We start from the raw sequence: 22244 nt of genomic DNA, 5'->3' as shown, positions 1-22244 counted from the left end.
CCCTAGGACTACTTTAAACCTTTTCACAGAATCTGCAGATTAAAATTATTTTAATAATTCGAAAACTTTACTTTGACTCAAGAACACTTGTGTATTCTTGTATTTTAAATATTCTGTATTTCACTTTCTACTACAATTATGTATCATCACATATAACCCATATAAATACATGTGCTTTTGGATCACCACCAGTTTTAAGGGAGGGGCAGCGCGGGAGCCAGGCCGGGGAACCGGGGCTGCAGCTGCCACTCAGCGTCACAGCACTGGCTTTTGTCGGCCTGGCGCGGCCGCAGCACAGGAAGGCCACAGAGGAAAAGGCTGCAGCCCGCGGTGACAGCCAGGGCCGTGGGCCCAAGCCTCCTGTTCTGCTCTTCTTGGGCCCAGAGCTGGAGTGACTCCAAACTCTGTAAACTTCGGGGATGGTCCCCTGGGGCATGGATCGCCCGGAGCTGCAAAAGGACATGTGCCTCTCCCAGGGACCATGCTCTTGAGCCATCATGCTCTGGTGGAAAGTGTCTGGCTTCCAGCCACCCTCCGTGCGGCGGCTCAGGCTACAACGTAAGTTCCACTTCCTCCTCTTCCTTTCTGGCCTTGTCACCTTGTGCTTTGGAGCCCTCTTCCTGCTGCCCCTCTTCCTGCCTCCGCGGATCCAGCAGCCTGACCAGGAGGTGGTGGCTGAAGTCTCCAGCCACCTCCTGGCCCACGGGCTACTGCCGCCTCCCAAGCCGGCCCCCGCTGCCCCTGCCCTGGGCGAGCATGAACCCCGCAGCCAGTCCCGCATCCTACGCAAGAAAGGGGGAGCACGACGCACGTGGCCCACCATCGCAGCCATTAGGCCGAAGAACAAGAGTGTCCTGTTCAGCTTCGACTTCAATGCATTCCGCAGCCGCCTCCGCCACCCGGTCCTAGGGACCGGGGCAGATGAGAAGTCTTCTCAGAGCCCAGTGGGAGCCCAGAGGGAGAAAATCAAGGAGATGATGAAGTTTGCTTGGCAGAACTACAAGCGCTACGCAATGGGGCAAAACGAGCTCCGTCCACTAACAAAAGACGGCTATGAGGGCAAGCTGTTCGGAGGCCTCAGCGGAGCGACTGTCATTGATTCCCTAGACACCCTCTTCCTCATGGAGCTTAAGGAGGAATTCAGGGAGGCCAAGGCCTGGGTTGAAGAGAGTTTCCACCTGAACGTGAGTGGAGTGGCATCTCTGTTTGAGGTGAACATCCGCTACATTGGAGGGCTCCTCTCAGCCTTCTACCTGACGGGCGAAGAGGTGTTCCGAGTAAAGGCCATAGAACTCGGGGGTAAACTCCTGCCAGCCTTCAAAACCCCCACAGGAATCCCAATGAGGTGTATCAACTTCAAAAGCCGGAGCGGGAGCTTCGGCTGCGACTGGAACACGATGAGCGACAGCAGCGTCCTGGCCGAGTTTGGATCTCTGCACTTGGAATTCTTACACCTCACAGAGCTTTCTGGCAAGCAGGTCTTTGCGAGAAAGACCAGGAACATCCGCAAGGTCCTCCAGAACACGGATAAGCCCTTCGGCCTCTACCCCAATTTCATCAGCCCACTGAGCGGTAAGTGGGAGCTGCAACACGTCTCGGTTGGGGGCCTCGGTGACAGTTTTTATGAGTATTTGATCAAATCCTGGTTTATGTCGGCCAAGACAGATTTGGAGGCTAAAACTATGTACTACAAAGCCCTGGAGGCAATCGAGACCAACTTGCTGAAGGTCTCGCCTGGGGGGCTGACCTACATTGCTGAGTGGAAAGAGGGGACTGTGATAAACAAGATGAACCACCTGGCCTGTTTCACCGGGGGCATGATTGCCCTTGGCGCTGAGGAGGCAAAGGAGACCAAGAGGGCCCACTATCGAGAGCTCGCCGCCCAGATCACCAAGACGTGCCACGAGTCGTACGCCCGCTCAGATACCAAACTTGGGCCTGAGGTCTTCTGGTTCAAGTCCAGCAGAGAGGCAATGGCCATCTACGCGAGGGAGAGCTCCTACACCCTGCGGCCAGAGGTCGTAGAGAGCTACATGTACTTGTGGCGCCAGACCCATGACCCGATCTACAGGGAGTGGGGCTGGGAGGTGGCGGTGGCCTTGGAGAAATACTGCCTGACTGAGGCCGGTTTCTCGGGGATCCAGGACGTGTACAGCAGCACCCCCAGCCACGACAACAAGCAGCAGAGTTTCTTCCTGGCGGAGACACTGAAGTATCTCTACCTTCTGTTCTCTGACGATGACGTGCTCTCTCTGGAAGACTGGGTGTTCAACACCGAGGCCCACCCGCTCCCGGTCAACCATTCAGACAGCTCCAGCAGGGCCCAGGGCTGACGTTGACCCGCCTCCCTGCTGCTCCCTGGCGGCCTCAAGGTTGCATGGTCTTTTCAGGAGTTCGGAACTGTTCTCAAAGGGACGAGAAATGGAGGCCCCACCGGAGCAGACCACTGACAGATTTCCTCTGTGAGGAGACAGGACTTAGAAATGTGGCAGTGTCACAGCCAGGTCCCGGTCATGCGTGGCCCAGTCATTCCTTATTATGGAGAAATTTCTATGAAACCCACAAATTTGCTGCTGCAGGGCCAAAGGACCAGAGGTCTGCATGTCAACCCCACAGCTGGTTCTCTTCCTTTTTTGGTTTTGTTTTATTTTGCTTTTCTTTGCAGTTCAGTTTTAATTTAATCGTGTGCTAAAACAGTATCATCCTGATAAGCCAGACCTCAAAGTGTTTATGCACATACAATCTTGACCCCATTATCTCTATTTTAAATGCCTTTCCTCCAACATTTACTCCATGTTCAACTACATGTCTGTTACTTTATAATTTGAGTTGGGGTTTCCCTTGACTGGGACCCAAGTGGTAGGACTCAACTAGTGCTATTCTCCTTATTGTAATGGAAAATCTGTGACCTGGGAATGAAAGACCTTGAATAACATTGAATAACAAAAAACTAGTTTTAAAGCCAAAAAGTCTGAGAATCAGTGTCCCACAATCTGAAAGATAAATTAAGAGAAACTGATAAAGAAATGTTGCTATATATAAAATTACTTTGAAAAAAAATATGAGATAAAAATAGTGAAAATAGCTACATGTTGCTCTGATAAGCCCTAAATATCCTAATATATCAAATAAATAACATTAAATCAAAAAGCAAATTTCAGGGGTAGGTGTTATGGTACAGTAGGTTGAGCCACTGTTTGAGATGGCTGCATCCCATTGTCACTGTGCAAGTTAGAGACCCCGATACTTCATGCTTCCATTCCAGCTTTCTGCTAATATACCTAGGAAGCTGCAGCTGATGGCCCAAGTACTTAGGTTCCCGCCACCCATGTGGATGACCCAGATACAGTTCCTGCCTCCTCATTTCAGCCTGGCTTAGCCCTGGCTGTTGCAGGAATTTGAGGAGTGAACCAATGACTAGAAGATCAATTTTCTCTGTACCTCTGTCTTGCCCTCTGTGTGTGTGTCACCCTGCCATTCAAATATATGAATATAAATCTTTTTTAAGTTTGTGGAAAAATGAATTAAAAGATAAGTTTATTAAAAGTTCTACTTTCCAGGCTGGCATCATAGCACAGAAGGGTAAGGCACAGTCTGCAATTCAGGTATTCCATAAGGGCCACACTTCATGTCCTAGCTCCTCCACTTCCGATCCAGTTCCCTGCTAATGGCCTGGAAGACCAGCAGGGGAAGATCCACGTGCTTGTGCCAACCATGTTGGAGAGCTGAATGAAGCTCCTGGCTTCTGTTTTCAGCCTGACCCACCAGCCCTGACCATTGCGTCCATCTGGGGAATGAACCAGTAGATGGAAGATTCTCCTTTTCTCTCTCTCCCTCTTCCTCTCTGTAACTCTCTCGAATAACTCTTAGAAAAGTTCCATTCTCACAAGATTAAATATTACTGTGCTATTGATGTGATCTTTTCTCATTTTCAGCTCTTTCCATGAGAATCATTATGATTGCATAAATATATTATACAAATTCCCCACAACATATTCTTAATTCCTGTATTCTCTTTGCTCCTTAGATAACCTGAAAGTCATAAAAGGACACTTATACCAAAATAAAATAAATCTTATCTCAAACACAGAACTAGAATATTATCAGAAATATTATCCTTAAAAATATTTCTCTCTCCACTATCAAAAAAAAGATCAGAAAGAAAACGCATGCATTATCAAAAAAAAGCAGGGCACTGTGCTTCTACTATATCCTTATCAAACTCCTTAAGCAAAGTTTATTTTCACCTAAGAATGTTTTAAAGGGAAATCTGGCATTTTGTTATTGCTATTATAATTTGGAAGTCCTCATAATATATTTCTCTTGGAAAGTTAACATGAAAGAAAATAAATTCACCACTAGTGAGCTGATCTAACAAACCAATAAATTACCAGAATTTCAAGGTACTGCATTTCCTCAGAAGTCTAGCCTCCAGGTTTCTAAACAAAGAAAACTAGATTTAAAACTGTCATACAACATTATACAAAGAATGCCATTTGATAAAATAGTTTTCCTGATTTCTAAGTATAACAAGGTGTACTGCACTTGTGGTGACTCTGAAAACTAACCAACAAAAAGCCTCTCAGTAGAAATAAAGAGAGAAGCAGGAGTGCAAAGATAAATGTGCAGTCAATTTCTTGCTGTCATTACAGTTTCGATGTTACACAATGAATGTAATTAATCTGCTCTTAGAAAAGTGCTTGATACTACTGAAGGAAGTAACTCTTCTTTAATGATATAATTCAATGTTATATTGTCTATAGAGTCTTATAATTTCAGACCAGAAACATGAATTTGTTTAAATCAGACTGCTTATACACACAAATCACAAAGATTTTAAAATCTTAAACTTGGAATTTAGCATACAAGTAAGGGGTCTTCAAAAAGTTGATGGAAAATACACATTAGGAAAAATAATGCATGAATTCTAAGGTTTATTTACAACAAAATAATCTTATCTTTTAAACCCATTCCTCCACTTATTTTATGAAGTACCCTCATATTATTAGGTATAGTACTATTTAAAGCCCATCAGAAAAATTAAAAGGAAAACTTGAAATACATAGTATTTATGATATAGAAGTATCATCAAAAATAACCATACTTATCACTTATTTTGTTTCTACTAAAATCTTTCAATATATTATTAAATTCAAATAATCTGAATGAAAATTTATGATCCAACTATGCCTAATTTACAATTAAAGTATTCTAGCTTTTTCAGATGTTCACAATGGTCACATTATAAATATACATTTAGATTGTTTTCTCTCCTTCAAAATAGTATCTTTGCATGAACTGTTTACAAATACGAATCCACATGAGCACTCTATTAGTAAAACTCTATCTTAATATATCAAAATTACTCAATATTTTTCTCACACCATAGTAGGGAAGCATAGATCTGTGTTCTGAATGAGATGACTTTGAATGTCCTCCAGGTAGGCCCAGAGGGCAGTGTTGGCAATAATGACCCATCTGTTCGCTACTGGCAACTAGAACACTTCTAATGAAGACAGATGTGGGTCATCCTGTACACGCAGGCTGCGGGGTGTTAATGAATCCACCTAATGGTCACTACTTGCCACTCTTGACTGAGTGATGATCTAAAAGGTTTAGTTTGAAAAGCCAAAGATGAGTATTTTAGGCACTCATTAGTCTTACTAAGGCACTGCTTTCACTTTCTTATGTACTCAACTCCTTACTACTTGTCTTTATCAATTCCTAGAAAATAGTACTATTATTTATTAGGTTCACTCTTTTAAAACAACCATGCTCGCACTTTCAAGAAATTACTTCTTGATAAATTCTCTACTGACTGGCTCACAAAATAGCAACTCCATATTGTGATACAATAATATAATATATATATATATATATATATGCAACATGAAAAGTGATATTTCTCTAGTCATAAAACTCTTTAGGCAAATTTCAATATAATTTCATAATACCAGTTGATCTAAAATGTTACTTTTAACAATATCAATCCTTTCTTTTAAATAAAATTATTTTACTCCAAATTCCAAAAAGAATATTCACATCTAGAGATCAATTTATGAAATATTTATATAAACTCTAAAGAATTTATAGGAATGTTCATCTTGCTTTCTGAAAGATGTTGTTAGACCCAAGTTGTTTTTTCACAGAATCTGCATTACATTATATATAAGCTCTTAAAGAATGTATAATACCACTGAAATTGGGCCTTAGAAAAATTAGTACATGTAAAAATTAAATATACACTATCTAAAAGTAAAAACATACAACTTTTAAAAAATACATGCACATTTAATGTATATGTAAAACCATGAAAAATACAGTTTGATGTAAAATAATTCTTAATTGATTTTAAAGGGAGCTTCTTTATAAACTACATTGTTACTAATTTTACTTTCTTTATAAATATTTAACATAACTTATTGTTGCTTCAGTCATAAGTGGACGATTCCTAAAGAAAACTAGCAGGTAACCATGACTGAATTTCACTGAGGTTACCTGGCAATCATCAGCAATCACAATTCACATGAACATATGCATACACATATACATACATACATATATACATACATACAGTCTCCCTATTTTTAGGGAAAAAGAGTGTTCCTTTCAGCTACAAATCTAAAATATCCAGTACAAAAAAATATGAAATTTTTATTTAGACTACTCCATTTAAAATTAAGAAAATTCAATAATCACACTATAAAATACAGAAAATACTAGTTTTATTCACATAAAGGCTATGATATAGTTAGCACAACTTTGTCTTCAAAACAGTGTTCAAAGATGAATTATTTATGGCTGCTTCTGTCACTCATCTTAGGGTACTAATTTTAGAAAAATATATATGTATTTTTTTTCAATCATCAACAATTAATACACATATTATGCCTTAAATGAAATAAATATTTTTACATTTACTGTATCATTTCTTCCACCACTCTACAAAGTAGGAATTATCATCTTAAATATTAAAGTGATCATATTAAGTTTTAAAGTGATCATATAGATAAAATTAAATGTTAAAGAGGTCATATAAATAATATCAAATGCCTGCTAATAATAATAGATAGAAATAAAAAGGAGAGAATGTTCCAACATACGAAGCAGTCCACACAGCAGACTCATAGAATGACAATCACTTTAAGTAGCACCCTTACCTCAGAATTAGCCCTTAAGGCATGCTGGTCTGAGAAGCCCATGAGAGCATTCCAGGCATGGAAAGCCAAGACGCTGTGGAAAAAAATCCTACTTGAAGGATCTCTGTGAATGAGACCCCAGTGGAAAGAATGGGCCATCAAAGAAGGATGCACTTTTCTCTGAAGGGAGGAGAGAACTTCCACTTTGCTTATGGGTTTGTCCAAATACTGTACTGACAGAGATAGCGGGCTCAAAAGGTTTCCATAGCCCTGGCAGCTCATGTCAAGAGCCTCAGGTGATCACTGATGATATACAAAGAGCATTAATTATTAAATTAACAGCAGGAGTCACTGTGCACTTACTCCCCATGCAGTCGTACTATGAGATTTAACTGTAAAACTTGTTCTCAAATAGTCTTTTCTATTCTGTGTGTGTGTGTCTGCAAACAGCTGAAATTTTTTACTTTGTATAGAGTTGGTCTTCTGTGTATAAATTTAATTGAAAATGAATCTTAATGGAGAATGAAACTGGGAATAGGAGAGAGGAGCAAGTGGGAGGGAATGGCGGTGAGAGGACAGGTATGGTGGGAATAATCACTGTATTCCTAAAGATGTACTCATGAAATTTATACTCATTAAATAAAAGGTTTCTTAAGAAAAATAAAAAATTTCCATAACCTCAATGATTTTTTAAAAGATTTATTTATTTATTTATTTATTTGAAAGGCAGCATTACAGATAGGGAGAGAGAGGAGATAGCAACATCTCTCCTCCTCCCCATTCCCTTTCTCTCTCCTTCTTCTCTCTCCCCCTCCTCCTCCTCCATCTCTCCCTCTCTCTCTGTAACTCTGCCTTTCAAATAAATTTAAAAATAAATCACTGGAAGAAAATTTAAAAATTTCAGATTTTAGGATGGTCAGATTGCTGAAAATTCTTCCAATGCACACCCACTAATGAGAGGCTGAATAGAAACCAAGAGATGAGCTTTGAATGTGGGCATCTGTCCTACTGGTTAAGGCACTGACTAAGATGACCATGTAATGTATTTGAGTGCCTTAGATTTCATTCCCTGACTCAAGCTCTTGATTTCAGCATTCCACCAATGTAGATCATAGGAGGGAGCAGGCATGGCAGAGACTCAGATTGTGTCCCTAGATTCGGGCTCTAGTTTCAGCTGCGCAGTTATGACCATTTGGAGAATAAACCAGAAGATGGTATTTTTTCTCTCCCCTCCTCACCTGCTCAAAAAAATTTTTTTAACTTGAACTTCATCGATTTATCACAGGAAAAAAAGAAAAGTTATTAATTATTCTGGCTCAAGATCTGAAAAGCAGGATCATGGCAAATAGATAGTTCAGTTCAACAGAAGTGATGGTAAGCATTTAAGCACAGATCTTTTAAATGTTCTAAAAACTATTACCAAGAGAAACAGTCAAGCATTAAGAAGTGAGAGGTTCTGTCAAACAAGAGGAAACAAGATGATGAGAAAATTATAAATATAGTCAAGTCATTTTAATCAGTACACTTGCTACCCACCAATGAAATCCATGGAACCAAATACAAACCCCCTGCAACTATGTTCTACTCTAGTGCCTCAAGGAATTTCTTCAGATTCAACCTCCTACCCTTTACTTTGAACCCACTCTCTATGTGAAGGTACACTCACCTTACCCTAGCACTCAAGCCAAGCTCAATTTCAATTAGTCCCAGTACTCGGTTTGTAACTATTACCCAAATGGAGGCATCTAAACCTGATTTATCTTACACGGCAAAGCAGAAAACTATGTCCACAGACACAGAGCTATCATTTCTTATCAGTACTATTAATTTGTGCTTTGTCTCCCTTTTCTCCATCTCTCTCCTGTGCATGTCCATCCTTAATGTTGCCAAACATTTCCCAAATAACAACTATAATCATGCCACTGTCACTCCATTGATAAACCTTTCATTGACTCCCTTTTGCCAGTACAGTAAAGCACAAAGTACTTAGAATGGTAAAAGCCTTTCTATCACATCACATCCAAACTGTACCCTGAATAATTCTGCTCCATCTCTATCGCCATTATTTCCATGATCTTCCTCTCTTGCCCTCTCCAATTTAGTGTCCCTACAGCAGAAAGACCATGTTACCAACCTCTGTAAAAACCCTTAATTGCCCTAAGAGTAAAATCAAAACATCTTTCCAAAGTCTATCAGGCCCTGCCTACTTCAGCCTGTTGTATCTCCCCAACATCATCCCATTCACTTTTCTTCCCTCACTGAATTTCCATTAGCCTTCTTTCAAATCATTACTTATTTCTGTCTCAGAAACATCAAATATGCAATAATGATTCTTGAACACTGTAAACCTAAAACACAAATAGGAAATCTTCTATAAATTTAGACCCCTGTAGACCCTTGTGAAAAGCTTACTTTAGAATTCACTAATAAATGAGTATTCAGGAATTTCAGAAAAATTCATTTCCAAATAATTTATATAAATACCACATTGATAGCATGCAGAGGACAAGAAGACTTTAAGTGGAGCTGAAGAATTTTATTCACAGAAATACCTAGAAAATATGCACTAATACAATACTATCACAACAGGGAAAATATCTAAGATTCCAAGTTTAAAGAGATTATATGGGCCAGTGCTATAGTATGGTAACTTAAGCCTCTGCCTACAGTGTTGGCATCCCAAATGGGTGCCAGTTCATAATCCAGCTGCTCCTCTTCCAATCCAGCTCTCTGCTATGGCTTCAGAAAGCAGTGGAAGATGGCCCAAGTTCTTGGACACCTGCAACCATGTGGAAGACACAGAAGATGCTCCTGGCTCCTGGCATCAGATGTGCTCAGCTCCAGCCATTGAGGCCACCTGGGGAATGAACCAGCAGATGGAAGACCTTTCTCTCTGTCTCTCTCTGCCTGTAACTCTGCCTCTTAAATAAACAGATCTTTTAAAAAATGAAAAAGGACATGAAAAGCAATGTTTAAAGTCTGGAGTTGTGGGACAGCAAGTTAATCTGTCTCTTGCAACACTGAGCCATACTAGAGTGCAAGTTCAAGTCCCATCTGCTCTACTTCTGATCCAGTTTCCTGTACCTAGGATGGCAGCCCTGCCACCCATGTGGGATACCCAGATGGAGTTCTTGTATCCTGGCTTCAGCTTAAGGGCCCTACTGTTGAAGCTATTTGAGGAATAAACCATCAGATGGAAGATTTCTCTTGCTCTTTTGATCTTGCTTTTGTCTGTCTTTCAAATTAATTAGTAAATTTTTTAAAACAAAAAGCAATGTTTATTTAATTCAAATGCTTATCAAATTATCAATTAATACTTCAAGTATAGCATATGGTAAGCACATAATAAGTGTTCTATGAAATGGTGATACCAAAGCAAACAAAAAACAAAAATTCATGTCCTCTAACCACCTACATTCTAGTAAGCTATATATAACCGAAAAGTTTAGATATACTATAATATAATCACAACCAATAAAACGAGTGTTTGTCAGTTCCATGTCTGCTATCTTTATCACAGTAATCAAGATATAAAATATTTTCATTACCCAAAAAGTTTACTTGTACCACTTTTCAAACAACCCTTCCACTCAGGCCACAGGAAAAATCTAATTTACTTTTAGTTTTTATTATAGATTAGAAATATTTTCTAGAGTTTTATGTAAATAGAATTATATATATAATATTTTATATATATGTGTATATATATATGCCTGGCTTCTTTCACTGAGGTGTATGTTTTGATATAACTTAGATGAAAACACACACACAAAATAAAACCAAAAGAATACAGGTACATTATTTTGATTTAGTCAAGTTACATGAATATCAATGGAATGCAATTTTAAATGTACATTGCTATCAGTATTTTTGGAAATATAATTATAAATGTTACAGTTATCACAATACACACAATTTATGCCCAATTTATGCATTGTCAAGATTCACTCTCACAACAAACTATATTACTTTTCAATAAAATCTTATCAAAGTTAAGTAATCTTACCAGACACCCAGTTCATGTAAATGTTAGAAAAAATCTCAAACCGCCGGCACCGCGGCTCAATAGGCTAATCCTCCGCCTTACGGCACCAGCACACCGAGTTCCAGTCCCAGTCGGGGCGCTGGATTCTGTCCCGGTTGCCCCTCTTCCAGGCCAGCTCTCTGCTGTGGCACGGGAGTGCAGTGGAGGATGGCCCAAGTGCTTGGGCCCTGCACCCCATGGGAGACCAGGAGAAGCACCTGGCTCCTGGCTTCGGATTAGCGCGGTGCGCCAGCCTCAGCGCGCCAGCCGTGGCAGCCATTGGAGGGTGAACCAACGGCAAAAAGGAAGACCTTTCTCTCTGTCTCTCTCTCTCTCACTGTCCACTCTGCCTGTCAAAAAAAAAGAAAAAGAAAAAAGAAAAAATCTCAAACCAAAATCTGATTTCCATAGTCCATGCTGTAGTTTTTCAGTACAGATGATCCCTGGCTTACAATGGTTTAACTTAAGGATTTTTTCATATTTAGCATTTTGATCTTCTCTCAGTCTAGTAAGATGCAATACAGTATTCTCTGATGATGCTGGGAAGCACATTGAGGCATGATTCCCAGACAGTCACATGATCATGATGGGAAACAACTGACTCCCCCATGTACAGTGTTGTTAAGCTAAGCTATTTGGTAGGTTAAATATATTAAATGCATATTCAACGTAGGATGTCTTTAACTTAAAATTAATTGATTGGGGCATTACCCCATGAAAAGAAAAGCAGCATCTATACTTATGAGTTTAAGCCAAAAAGGCAGAAATATATTAAAATATAACATATTACTGCTATCATCTTATTATCCTCCCATCTCATCCCATGCCTCCGCTACTCCCCATGCTTAAAACTTTATTGACCCCAGTTTTCAGTTCTGCCAAGAGCCTAATGATTCAATCAGTTCAGACAGTTAATACACGTTTAGTAAAATAACATGTTAGTCTATTTACATTACAGAATACATTTTTTGCAAATTAAAAAGTAGTATGTATCACAGACTAATATCATTGATGACTGCAAATGAACATACTTTGATGTGCTCAAAATATTTTTTTGAAAAATTAAGTAACTGCTTTTTATAAATACATCACAGAAATTCATGGCCATTGTTATGCAGATGTATGAGTGTTTTATTTCAGAAATCAAAACCAATCTAGAATTTCATTTGGGTGATATATATTTTCTCACTTAAAATAATAGAATATGGTTCCTACTACCTAAAAATGTGCTCATTTATAAAAAGGTAAAATAAAAACCTTCCAAATCTAACAGATAATGAAAGAATTGCTAAAACTTATCTAGCTTTACAAATGAAAATTAAGGACATGCTACACAGAGAAACAGAAATGACAGTCATCATTATGAAAGAATGTAAAGGCAGGAAAATTCCTAATAAAAGTACAAAGGAAATCCAAAGAAAATAATAGGAATATTTATGGAAAAATGGCAGGACCATGTCATTACTTATCATAATTAACCTTCAATGTAAATGGCTTAAATTTTCCAATTAAAAGATATAGACTGACTTAATGGATTAAAAAACAAGACTTGTCTATTTACTGCCTACAAGAAACACACATCATCAACAAAATAATTGAAGTAGAAGGACAGGAAAATATATTCCATGCTAATAGAAAGCAAAAATAAGCTAACAAAATAGATTTTAACACAAAAATGGTTGAGACAAAGAAAGGCATCTTATAATAATCAAGGGATCAATTGAACAGGAAAATGTGACTAGCAAATGTATATGAAACCAATCCCAAGGTGTCTGGCAATTAAAAAAATTAATGGATTTAAAGGGAGACAGAGACTCAAATACAGTAATAATGGGGGACTTCAGCACCCCACTTTCATCAATGGACAGATCAACTAGACAAAAAAAAATCAACAAAGAAACAACAGAGCAAACCTATACTATGTGCCAAATGAACCCAATTTTTACTTACAGAGCATTTTATACCACAGCTGCAGAATATACATTCTTTTCTTCAGTGTATGGAACTTTCTGTAGAGTAGACTATACTTTAGGCCATAAAGCAAGTCTCAGCAAATTCAAAAAAATAATTAAAATCATTCCATATATGTTTTCTGATCACAATGGACTGAAGCTGGAAATAAGCAACTTAAGAAACTCTGGAAAATATACAAACACATGGAGACTAAACAACATGGTCCTGAATGAATAGTGGATCACAGAAGAAATAAAAAAGGAAATCAAAAATCCTAGAGGAGAATCAACATGACAATACGACATATCAAAAGCTATGGACAATAGCTAAGACATGGAATAAACCCAAATGCCCACCAATTAAACTTTGGATAAAGAAATTATGGGATATGTACACCATGGAATAGTACACAATGGTTAAAAAATAAAGAAAGAAAGAAACCCAGTCACTTGCAAAAAAAGATGGATGAATCTAGAAAATATTATATTTAGTGAAATAAGCCAGTCCCAAAAAGAAAAATACCTTGACCTGTGATAACTAATAAAGCACATAAAAGGCAATTTGTAGAAGTGAAATTGACATTATGAGGAGCAATGACTTTGAATAGCCCTTGTCTTGACTGTTAAGGAAGAGGTTTTCTTTCCATACAATTTGTTGAACCCTTGACTTAACATAGAATTAATCTATGTGTATAAAATTAATTGAAAATGATCTTAGTAAAAGTAAGATTGGGAATAAAAGAGGTAAAGGAAGGGGTATGGGAGTATGGGTGGGAGGGTAGGCATGGTGGGAAGAATCACCACGTTCCTGAAGTTTGTAACTGTAAAGCTATAGTTCTACATACATTCCTACAGATTTACTTCTAAGTGTACAGTTTAAAAATTTGGCATAGGGCCATAAATTCCCTTAAGCTGGATGGTAAAAAATAGCATTTCAAGTGTAAAGTGATCATATGGATAGGATTAAGTGTTAAAGTGATCATATAAATAGGATTAAGTGTTTGGTAATAACAACAGAATTAAAAAGGAGCAAATGCTCCAAAATAGGAAGCAGTCCATACAGCAGATTCATAGAATGACAATTGCTTAAAGTAGCACTCTGAGCTCAGAATCAGCCCTTAAGGCATGCTGGTTTGGCTGAAAAGCCCATGAGAGCATTTCAGGCATAGAAAGCCAAGATAATGTGGCAAAAAATGTGCTACATGAAGGACTTCTGTGAGTGAGACACCATTGGAAAGAAGTGGTCATCAAAGAAGGAGGTACTTTTCTCTGAAGGGAGGAGAGAACTTTCACTTTGCTTATGGCCTTATCTAAATACTGAAGGAGTCTGTGGATTCAAAAGGCTTCTATAGCCGATGCAGCTCAAGTCAAGAGCCTCAGGTGATCACTGACATCATACATAAGACTGTTAATTGTTACATTAATAACAGGAGTCACTGTGCACTAACTTCCCATGCAGGACCTTGGGCCTCAAAGAATTATATTATGAGAGTTAATAGTAAAACTTGTTCTCAAAGATTTTCGTCATTTTAGTGTAATAAGTAGAGAATATCCTTATGCCTCATAAGTTATAATTATATCTAAGTGCTCGCAAAAGACATATCATTCTTGGGTTCTTCTTTAAAGTTAATTATGTTTATAAAAAATGTTTTTAAAAAAGGAAGTGAAATCAACTTTGAGATGCAATGCCTTTGAACAGCCCTTGTCTCGACTGTTGAGGAACAGTTTTTATTTTAAGACAATTTGTTGAATCTTTACTTAGTATAGAGTTAATATTCTGGGTATAAAGTTAATTGAAAATAAATCTTAGGAAAAAAATAAGACTGAGAATAGAAAAGGGAGGAGGAAGAAGGGTGGGAGTGTGTGGGGGAGGGTGCGTATGACGTGAAGAATCACTATGCTCCTAGAGTTACATTTATTTTATTTTTTTGACAGGTAAAGTTAGACAGTGAGAGAGAGAGAGAGTAAATAGTAATTAGTACCTACATCAAGAAATTAGAAAGGTATCAAATTATTGATCTAACAATGCATCTCAAGTACCTAGAAAACGGGGAACAAATGAAATCCAAAATTAGCAGGAATAAATAAATCATTAAAATTAGAGAAGAAATAAACAAAATTTAAACAAAAACACAAAAGATCACTGAAATGAAGAGCTAGTTATTTAAAAAATAAACAAAATTGATATATCATTGTTCCAACTAACCAAAATAAGTGTGGAAGGGTAGGAAGAAAACCCAAATTAATAAAATCAGAGATGAAAAAGAAGACGTTAAAAAGCATATCACAGAAATAAAAATAATTATCAGGAAATTACTACAAACAGCCATATGCCAACAAATTAAAAAACCTAGAAGTAATGGATATATTTCTGGACACATACAATCTACCAAAATCAAGTAACAAGACTTAGGAAACCTAAACAGACAAATAACAAGATGGAGACTGAATCAGTAATAAAGACCCTCCCAACAAAGAAAAGCCCAGGACCGGTTGGCTTCACAGCTGAACTTTAACAAACCTTTAAAGAATATCCAGTCCAATTCTAAGACAATTCAAAACAACTGAAAGGGACAGAATCCTCTCAAACTCCTTCCATGAGGCCAATATCACCTTAATTCCTAAACCAGAAAAAGATACAACTGTCACTCCCCCTCTTCGCGGAGGAATGACACAGGACCCTGCACTGTTCTTTTGTCTGCTCGGCCCTTCCCAGGTTTGCTGCTGGTTCTTCCCGGGTTGGCTACCGTCCCTCCACCTCCGTAGAAGGGCGGCCCCCCTGCCACTTTCCCCACTTCCGCGGGGGAGCGGCACACCGCCGGCCGGCTCTCTCTGGGGCTGCTCAGGTGTTCCTTCAGATAGATGCTCCTGGTGCATGTTGTCTCTCTCCTCCTTTATAGTCCTCTTCCACCAATCCCAACTCTGCTACCCACACAAGCCCTACCAATCAGGCAAACCGAATCCGGGCCTTCTCATTGCCGTATTGTGGGGAGACTTATTGATGTTGATTCGTGCCTATCTTCGGTGACCTGCAGCTCATACTCTGGTCGAGCTGCCTGCTGGTGCTTATCGCCTAATCAGGCAGACCGAATCCAAGCCCTCTCATTGCTGTCTTGTGGGGAGACTTATTGGTGTTGATAACGTGCCTGTCTTCAGTGACCTGCGGCGCAGAAGCTGCTAGCCGCCCACAGGTGCTCACCGCCTCACTAATCAGGCAGTCCGAATCCAAGCCCTCTCATTGCCATGTTGTGGGGAGGCCTTATTTTTCTCTATTTCTCTATCTCCGGGCATTCCTATCTCTCCTATTTTACTTTTATCTGCCAGCATTCCTATTTCTCTCATTTTACTTCTAAACTTCTGTTTCTCTTATCCCCGCAGCTTCCCGGCGCCCGCCCCGAGGCTGCTTCTCGGCGCCTCGCCCCGCGGCGGCTTCCCGGCTCTGCGCGGCTTCCCGGCTTCACGCGTGCTCCGTGGTCTCTGCGCCCTTCGTGCCCGCACCACAGCCTCCGCGCTAGCCCCACGTTCCCTATCTATTCGCGCCCCGTGCGCTCTCCCCACTTGTGCCCCGCGCGCTCTCTCTGCGCGCGGCGGCTTCCGCGAATCACACAGCCTAGCTCACGTTTCCACCACCGGTATTCAGTCTAAGTTCCCCGGGCTAACTTGGCGAATTCAACCTAGCTCACGTCTCCGCTTCGGTTTGGCTTCCCGTCTTTTGCTCCCCGGGCTGACTTGACGAATCCCAAGCTAGCTTACGTCTCCGCCTCAGCCTGCCCCCGCGGCTTCATTTTCCCTGACATTTTTCTCTACCCAGTATGTTTCCTAACTTTTCTTCCAACAATATTCCCCTCTCTTTTCTCCTGGCTTCTCCCCACAGTCCGTATCTGAGTCTGTTTGTTCTAGCTCTCACTTTTGCTTTCAATCCTAACTTCTTCCGGCACTTTTTCCGTCTGGCTTTTCCCTAGGCTCTTCTAGTCTCTCTCTCCGGTATTTTCCCACTTTTTCCCACTTCTTCCCTCCTAGGTTTCCTATCCGAGTCACGGCACCATTATGTCGCTCCCCCTCTTCGCGGAGGAACAACACAGAACCCTGCGCTGTTCTTTTGTCTGCTCGGCCCTTCCCGGGTTTGCTGCTGGTTCTTCCCGGGTTGGCTACCGTCCCTCCACCTCCGTGGAAGGGCGGCCCCCCTGCCACTTTCCCCACTTCCGCGGGGGAGCGGCACACCGCCGGCCGGCTCTCTCGGGGGCTGCTCAGGTGTTCCTTCAGATAGATGTTCCTGGTACATGTTGTCTCTCTCCTCCTTTATAGTCCTCTTCCACCAATCCCAACTCTGCTACCCACACGCCGAGTACGCTGCTCTCCTCCAATCAGGAGCAGGATCAGCTCCTGCAGGTTACTGGTTGAACTGGAGGCAGCTGTGTAAAAGTTGTTTTTACTCCTCTCCCAGTGCCATATTGTGGGAGAGCAGATGCATAGAATAAGTCTTAATTCCAGTAACAGTCTAGTCCGAGTTGCTCCCCACATACAACAAAGACAGATAACTATACACCGATATGCCTGATGAACACGTATGCAAAAATACTCAACAAAGCACTGGCTAATCTATTCAACAACACAGAAGAATGATTATTCACCCAGACCAAGTGGGATTTACCCCTTGTATGCAGGGATAGTTAAACATACACAAATCAATATATGCAATCCATTACATTAACAAATTTAATAATAAAAGCCATATGATTATCTAAGTAGATGTAGAGAAAGCATTTGATAAAATACAACATTCTTTCATGATGAAAACCTTAAACAAATTCGGTATACAAGGAACATTCCTCAACACAATAAAGGCAATATATGACAAACCCACAGCCACCATCATAGTGAATAAGGAAAAATCTTGAAGCATTTCAACTAGGATCCAGAACCAGACTAGGATCCAGAACCAGACAAGGATCCAGAACCAGACAAGGATCCCACTTTTACCACTGCTATTCAGCATAGTCCTAGAGTTTTAGCTAGAGCCATTAGGCAAGAAAAAGAAATCAAAGGGGTACAAATTGGAAAGGAGGAAGTGAAATTATCACTGTTTCCAGATAACATACTACTATATATATTAGAACCAAAAGACTCCGCTAAGAGACTATTGGAACACATAAAAGAGGTAAAGCTGTAAGAAATGAACTCAACACACAAAAATCAATATCCTTAGTATAAACACATAATTCCATGGCTGAGAAAGAAAGATCAGTACTATTCATAACAGCTGCAGAAAAACTTAAAAAGCCTTGTAATAAATTTAATCATGGAATTGAAAGATCTCTACAAGGAAAATTACAAAACATTAAAGAAATAAATAGAAGAAGACACAAAAAAATGGAAAGTCTGAACATCTTCCATGTTTATGGATTGGGAAAATTAATATCACAAAAATGTCCATACTACTCACAGCAATTTACAGATTCAATATGATCCCAATCAAAATACCAATGACATTTTTCTCAGATGTAGACAAAGCAATGCTAACATTCATATGGAAACACAAGAGACTCCTAATACCTAAAGCAATATGAAATACCCAAAACAGTGGCTAATGCTTTGACATAGTAGACTAAGCCTCCACCTGCAGCACCAGCATCCCATATAGGCGCCAGTTAATGTACCAGCTGCTCCTCTTCTGATACAGCTCTCTGCTTGTGGCTTGGAAAAGTAGTGTAAGATGGCCCAAGTGCCTGAGTCCCTGCACCCACATAGGAGACCTGGAAGAAGCTCCTGGCTCCTGGATACTGGCTCCAGATTGCCTCAGCTCTGGCCATTGTGGCCATTTGGGCAGTGAACCAGTAGAAGGAAGACCTTTCTTTCTGTCTCTTCCTCTCTCTCTCTGTAACTCAGCCTCTCAAATGAATAAAAAATCTTAAAAAAAATCAAAAGCAAAGCTGGAGGCATCACAATACCAGATTTCAAGACATATGATAGGGGACAGCATGGTGGCATAGCAGGTAAAGCCATTGCCTGCAGTGCCGGTATCCCATATGGGTGCAGGTTCGAGTCCCGACTGCTCCACCTCTGATCCAGCTCTCTACTATGGCCTGGGAAAGCAAATGATTGCCCATGTCCTTGGGCCCCTGCACCCATATGGGAGACCTGGAAGAAGCTCCTGGCTCCTGGCTTCAGATCAGTGCAGCTGTGACCATCACAGCCAATTGGGGAGTGAACCAGCAGATCAAAGACCTCTCTCTCTCTCTCTCTCTCTCTCTCTCTCTCTCTGCCTCTCCTCTCTGTGTGTAACTCTTTCAAATAAATAAATAAATCTTTAAAAAATAAAACATACTACAGGGCAGTTATAATCAAAACAGCCTGGTACTGGCACAAAAACAAACATGTAGACCAGCGAAACAGAATAGAAATCCAAGAAATCAATCCATGCATCTACAACCAACTAATCTTTGACAAAGGAGCTAAAATACATCCCTAGAGAAAGGGCAATTTCTTCAACAAATGGTGCCGGGAAAATTGGATTTCCGTGTGCAGAAATATGAATCAAGATCCCTACCTTACACCTTATACAAAAATCAACTCAAAAATGGATTAAAGATCTATATCTATGACCAGATACCATCAAATTATTAGAGAACATTGGGAAAACCCTGAAAGACATTGGCATAAGCCTAGACTTCTTGGAAAAGACCCCAGAAGGACAGGCAATCAAAGCCAAAATTGACAAATGGGATTATATCAAATTGAGAAGCTTCTGAACTGCAAAAGAAACACTCAGCAAAGTGAAGAGGCAAACCATAGAATAGGAGAAAATGTCTGCAAACTTTGCAACTGACAAAGGATTAATATCCAGGATTTATAAAGAGCTCAAGAAACTCAACAACAAAAAACACAATCCAGTTAAGAAATGGGCAAAAGATTTGGATAGGCATTTTCAAAGGATGAGATTTAAATGGCCAACAGACACATAAAAAATTGTTCAGAATCATGAGCCATCAGGGAAATGAAAATCAAAACCACAATGAGCTTCACTTCATTCCTGTCAGAATGGCTATCACCCAAAAATCAAATAACAATATATGCTGGTGAAGATGTGGGTAATTCTTTTTCTTGCTTAATCCACTGTTAGCAGGAATGTAAACTAGTACAACCGTTATGGATGACAATATCAAGATTTCTCTGAGATCTGATATCAGACCTACCACATTTGCCAGACATCCCTCCCCTGGGTATTTACCCAAATGAAATGAAATCAGCATATGAAAGAGTTACCTGTACTCCCATATTCATTGCAGCTCAAGTCACAATAGCTAAGATATGGAATAAATTCATATCTCCATCAACTAATGGCTGGATAAAGAAAATGCTGTATATATACACTATGGAATACTACTCAGCTATAAACAGAAATGAAATCCTTTCTTTTCAACAAAATTGGTACAACTGGAAACCTTTACCCTTAGTGAAATAAGCCAGCTCAAAAAGTCAAATATCATGTTTTTTTTTTTTGATATGTGGAAATTAAAGTACAATAAAAAAGAATGTATAGTAATGAAGTAGACATCATGTGATATGACTGTCACTTTTAGCTCTTGTTTATACTGCTGTGGAACATTGGTCCTCCTACTTTTTACTTGTTAAATGGTGAATTAGTGGTTAGTGGTGAATTATGTCTTTGCAAACATTAATGAAAGGAAAGAAGGGAGAAAAGGAGAGGGATGGAGAGAGAATGGTTATCTTCTTAGAATTATACCTATGAAATACATGAAATCAAATCTCTTTATATTAATAACAAAAAAAATTTATACTGCAAAGGCAGTAGGGTAAACTGGAAGGAAAGGAAAATCTAAGAAGTCTTGCTATGAATTCAAATATTAAAATTGCTCACTTTTCAGATCTGTAATAAATACATTCAAAAACTATTATTGAAGTGATTTTATTACTAAAAACATATGTCCTTCACTCCACTAAGTTTAGGCATACAAACCTAAAAAAAAAAAAGTAATACTTTATCCCTTTTACTATTTTTTGTTTGTTCTACTTAATACTATTGGTTGAATTCTGTAATTAATACACAGTTATTCTTAAGTGTTGAAACTTTAATGAAAAGAGATCCCTGTTAAATATAAGAGTGGGAATAGAGAGGGAAGAGATGTACAATTTGGGACATGCTCAATCGGACTTGCCCCAAATGGCAGAAACACACCAGGGGATTCCAATTCAATCCCATCAAGGTGGCATGTACCAAAGCCATCTCACTAGTCCCAGTGATCAATTTCTGTTCACAATTGATCATAATGATAGGACTAAGAGTCAAAGGGATCACATAAACAAGACTAGTGTCTGCAAATACCGACCAATAGAAAAATAAAGGGAGAGAACGATCCAACATGGGAAGCGGGATACACAGCAGACTCATAGAATGGCGGATGTCCTAAACAGCACTCTAGCCTCAGAATCAGCCCTTAAGGCGTGCGGATCCAGCTGAAATGCCCATGAGAGTATTTCAGGCACGGAGAGCCAAGACACTCTGGCAAAAAAAAAAAAAAAAAAAAACAAAACCTAAATGAAAGATCTCCACGAGTGAGATCCCAGTGGAAAGAACAGGTCATCAAAGAAGGAGGTACTTTTCTCTAAAGGGAGGAGAGAACTTCCACTTTGAGTATGACCTTGTCTAAATATGATCCAAGTCGGTGAATTCAAAAGGCTTCCATATCCTTGGCAACTCATGAAAAGAGCCTAGGGTGATTACTGATGCCATAAACAAGAGTGTCAATTTGTTAAGTCAACAACAGGAGTTACTGTGCACTTACTCCTCATGCAGGATCTCTGTCCTTAATGTGCTGTACATTGTGATTTAATGCTATAACTAGTACTCAAACAGTAGTTTTCACTTTGTGTTTCTATGTGGGTGCAAACTGTTGAAAGCTTTACTTAATATATACTAAACTAATCTTTTGTATATAGAGAATTGAAAATGAAACTTGATGTGAATGGAAGGGGAGAGGTAGTGGGAGATGGGAGGGTTGCAGGTGGGAGGGAAGTTATGGGGGGGAAAAAGCCATTGTAATCCATGAGTTGTACTTTGGAAACTTATATTCATTAAATAAAAGTTAAAAGATGCAAATTCTTGTCTTC

At 39.5% G+C, this 22244-nt stretch overlaps 2 protein-coding genes across 7 annotated transcripts in view; one reads left to right on the top strand and one right to left on the bottom strand.

Moving 5' to 3' along the window:
- The window catches only part of STPG2 (sperm tail PG-rich repeat containing 2), a 604392-nt gene that overhangs the window by 531096 nt on the left and 51052 nt on the right, over nucleotides 1–22244 (bottom strand). The gene's annotated exons all lie outside the window — the stretch shown is intronic.
- Nucleotides 282–10788, top strand: LOC100352692 (mannosyl-oligosaccharide 1,2-alpha-mannosidase IC). The gene has a single exon (XM_051820165.2). The coding sequence runs from the start codon at nucleotides 498–500 to the stop codon at nucleotides 2331–2333; it is 1836 nt and encodes a 611-aa protein (XP_051676125.2). The 5' UTR covers nucleotides 282–497; the 3' UTR covers nucleotides 2334–10788.

The sequence above is a fragment of the Oryctolagus cuniculus genome, chromosome 8, assembly GCF_964237555.1.
Source record: "Oryctolagus cuniculus chromosome 8, mOryCun1.1, whole genome shotgun sequence".
In the NCBI taxonomy this organism is placed as follows: Eukaryota; Metazoa; Chordata; class Mammalia; order Lagomorpha; family Leporidae; genus Oryctolagus; species Oryctolagus cuniculus.
This window is presented reverse-complemented; position numbering and strand designations above follow the sequence as displayed.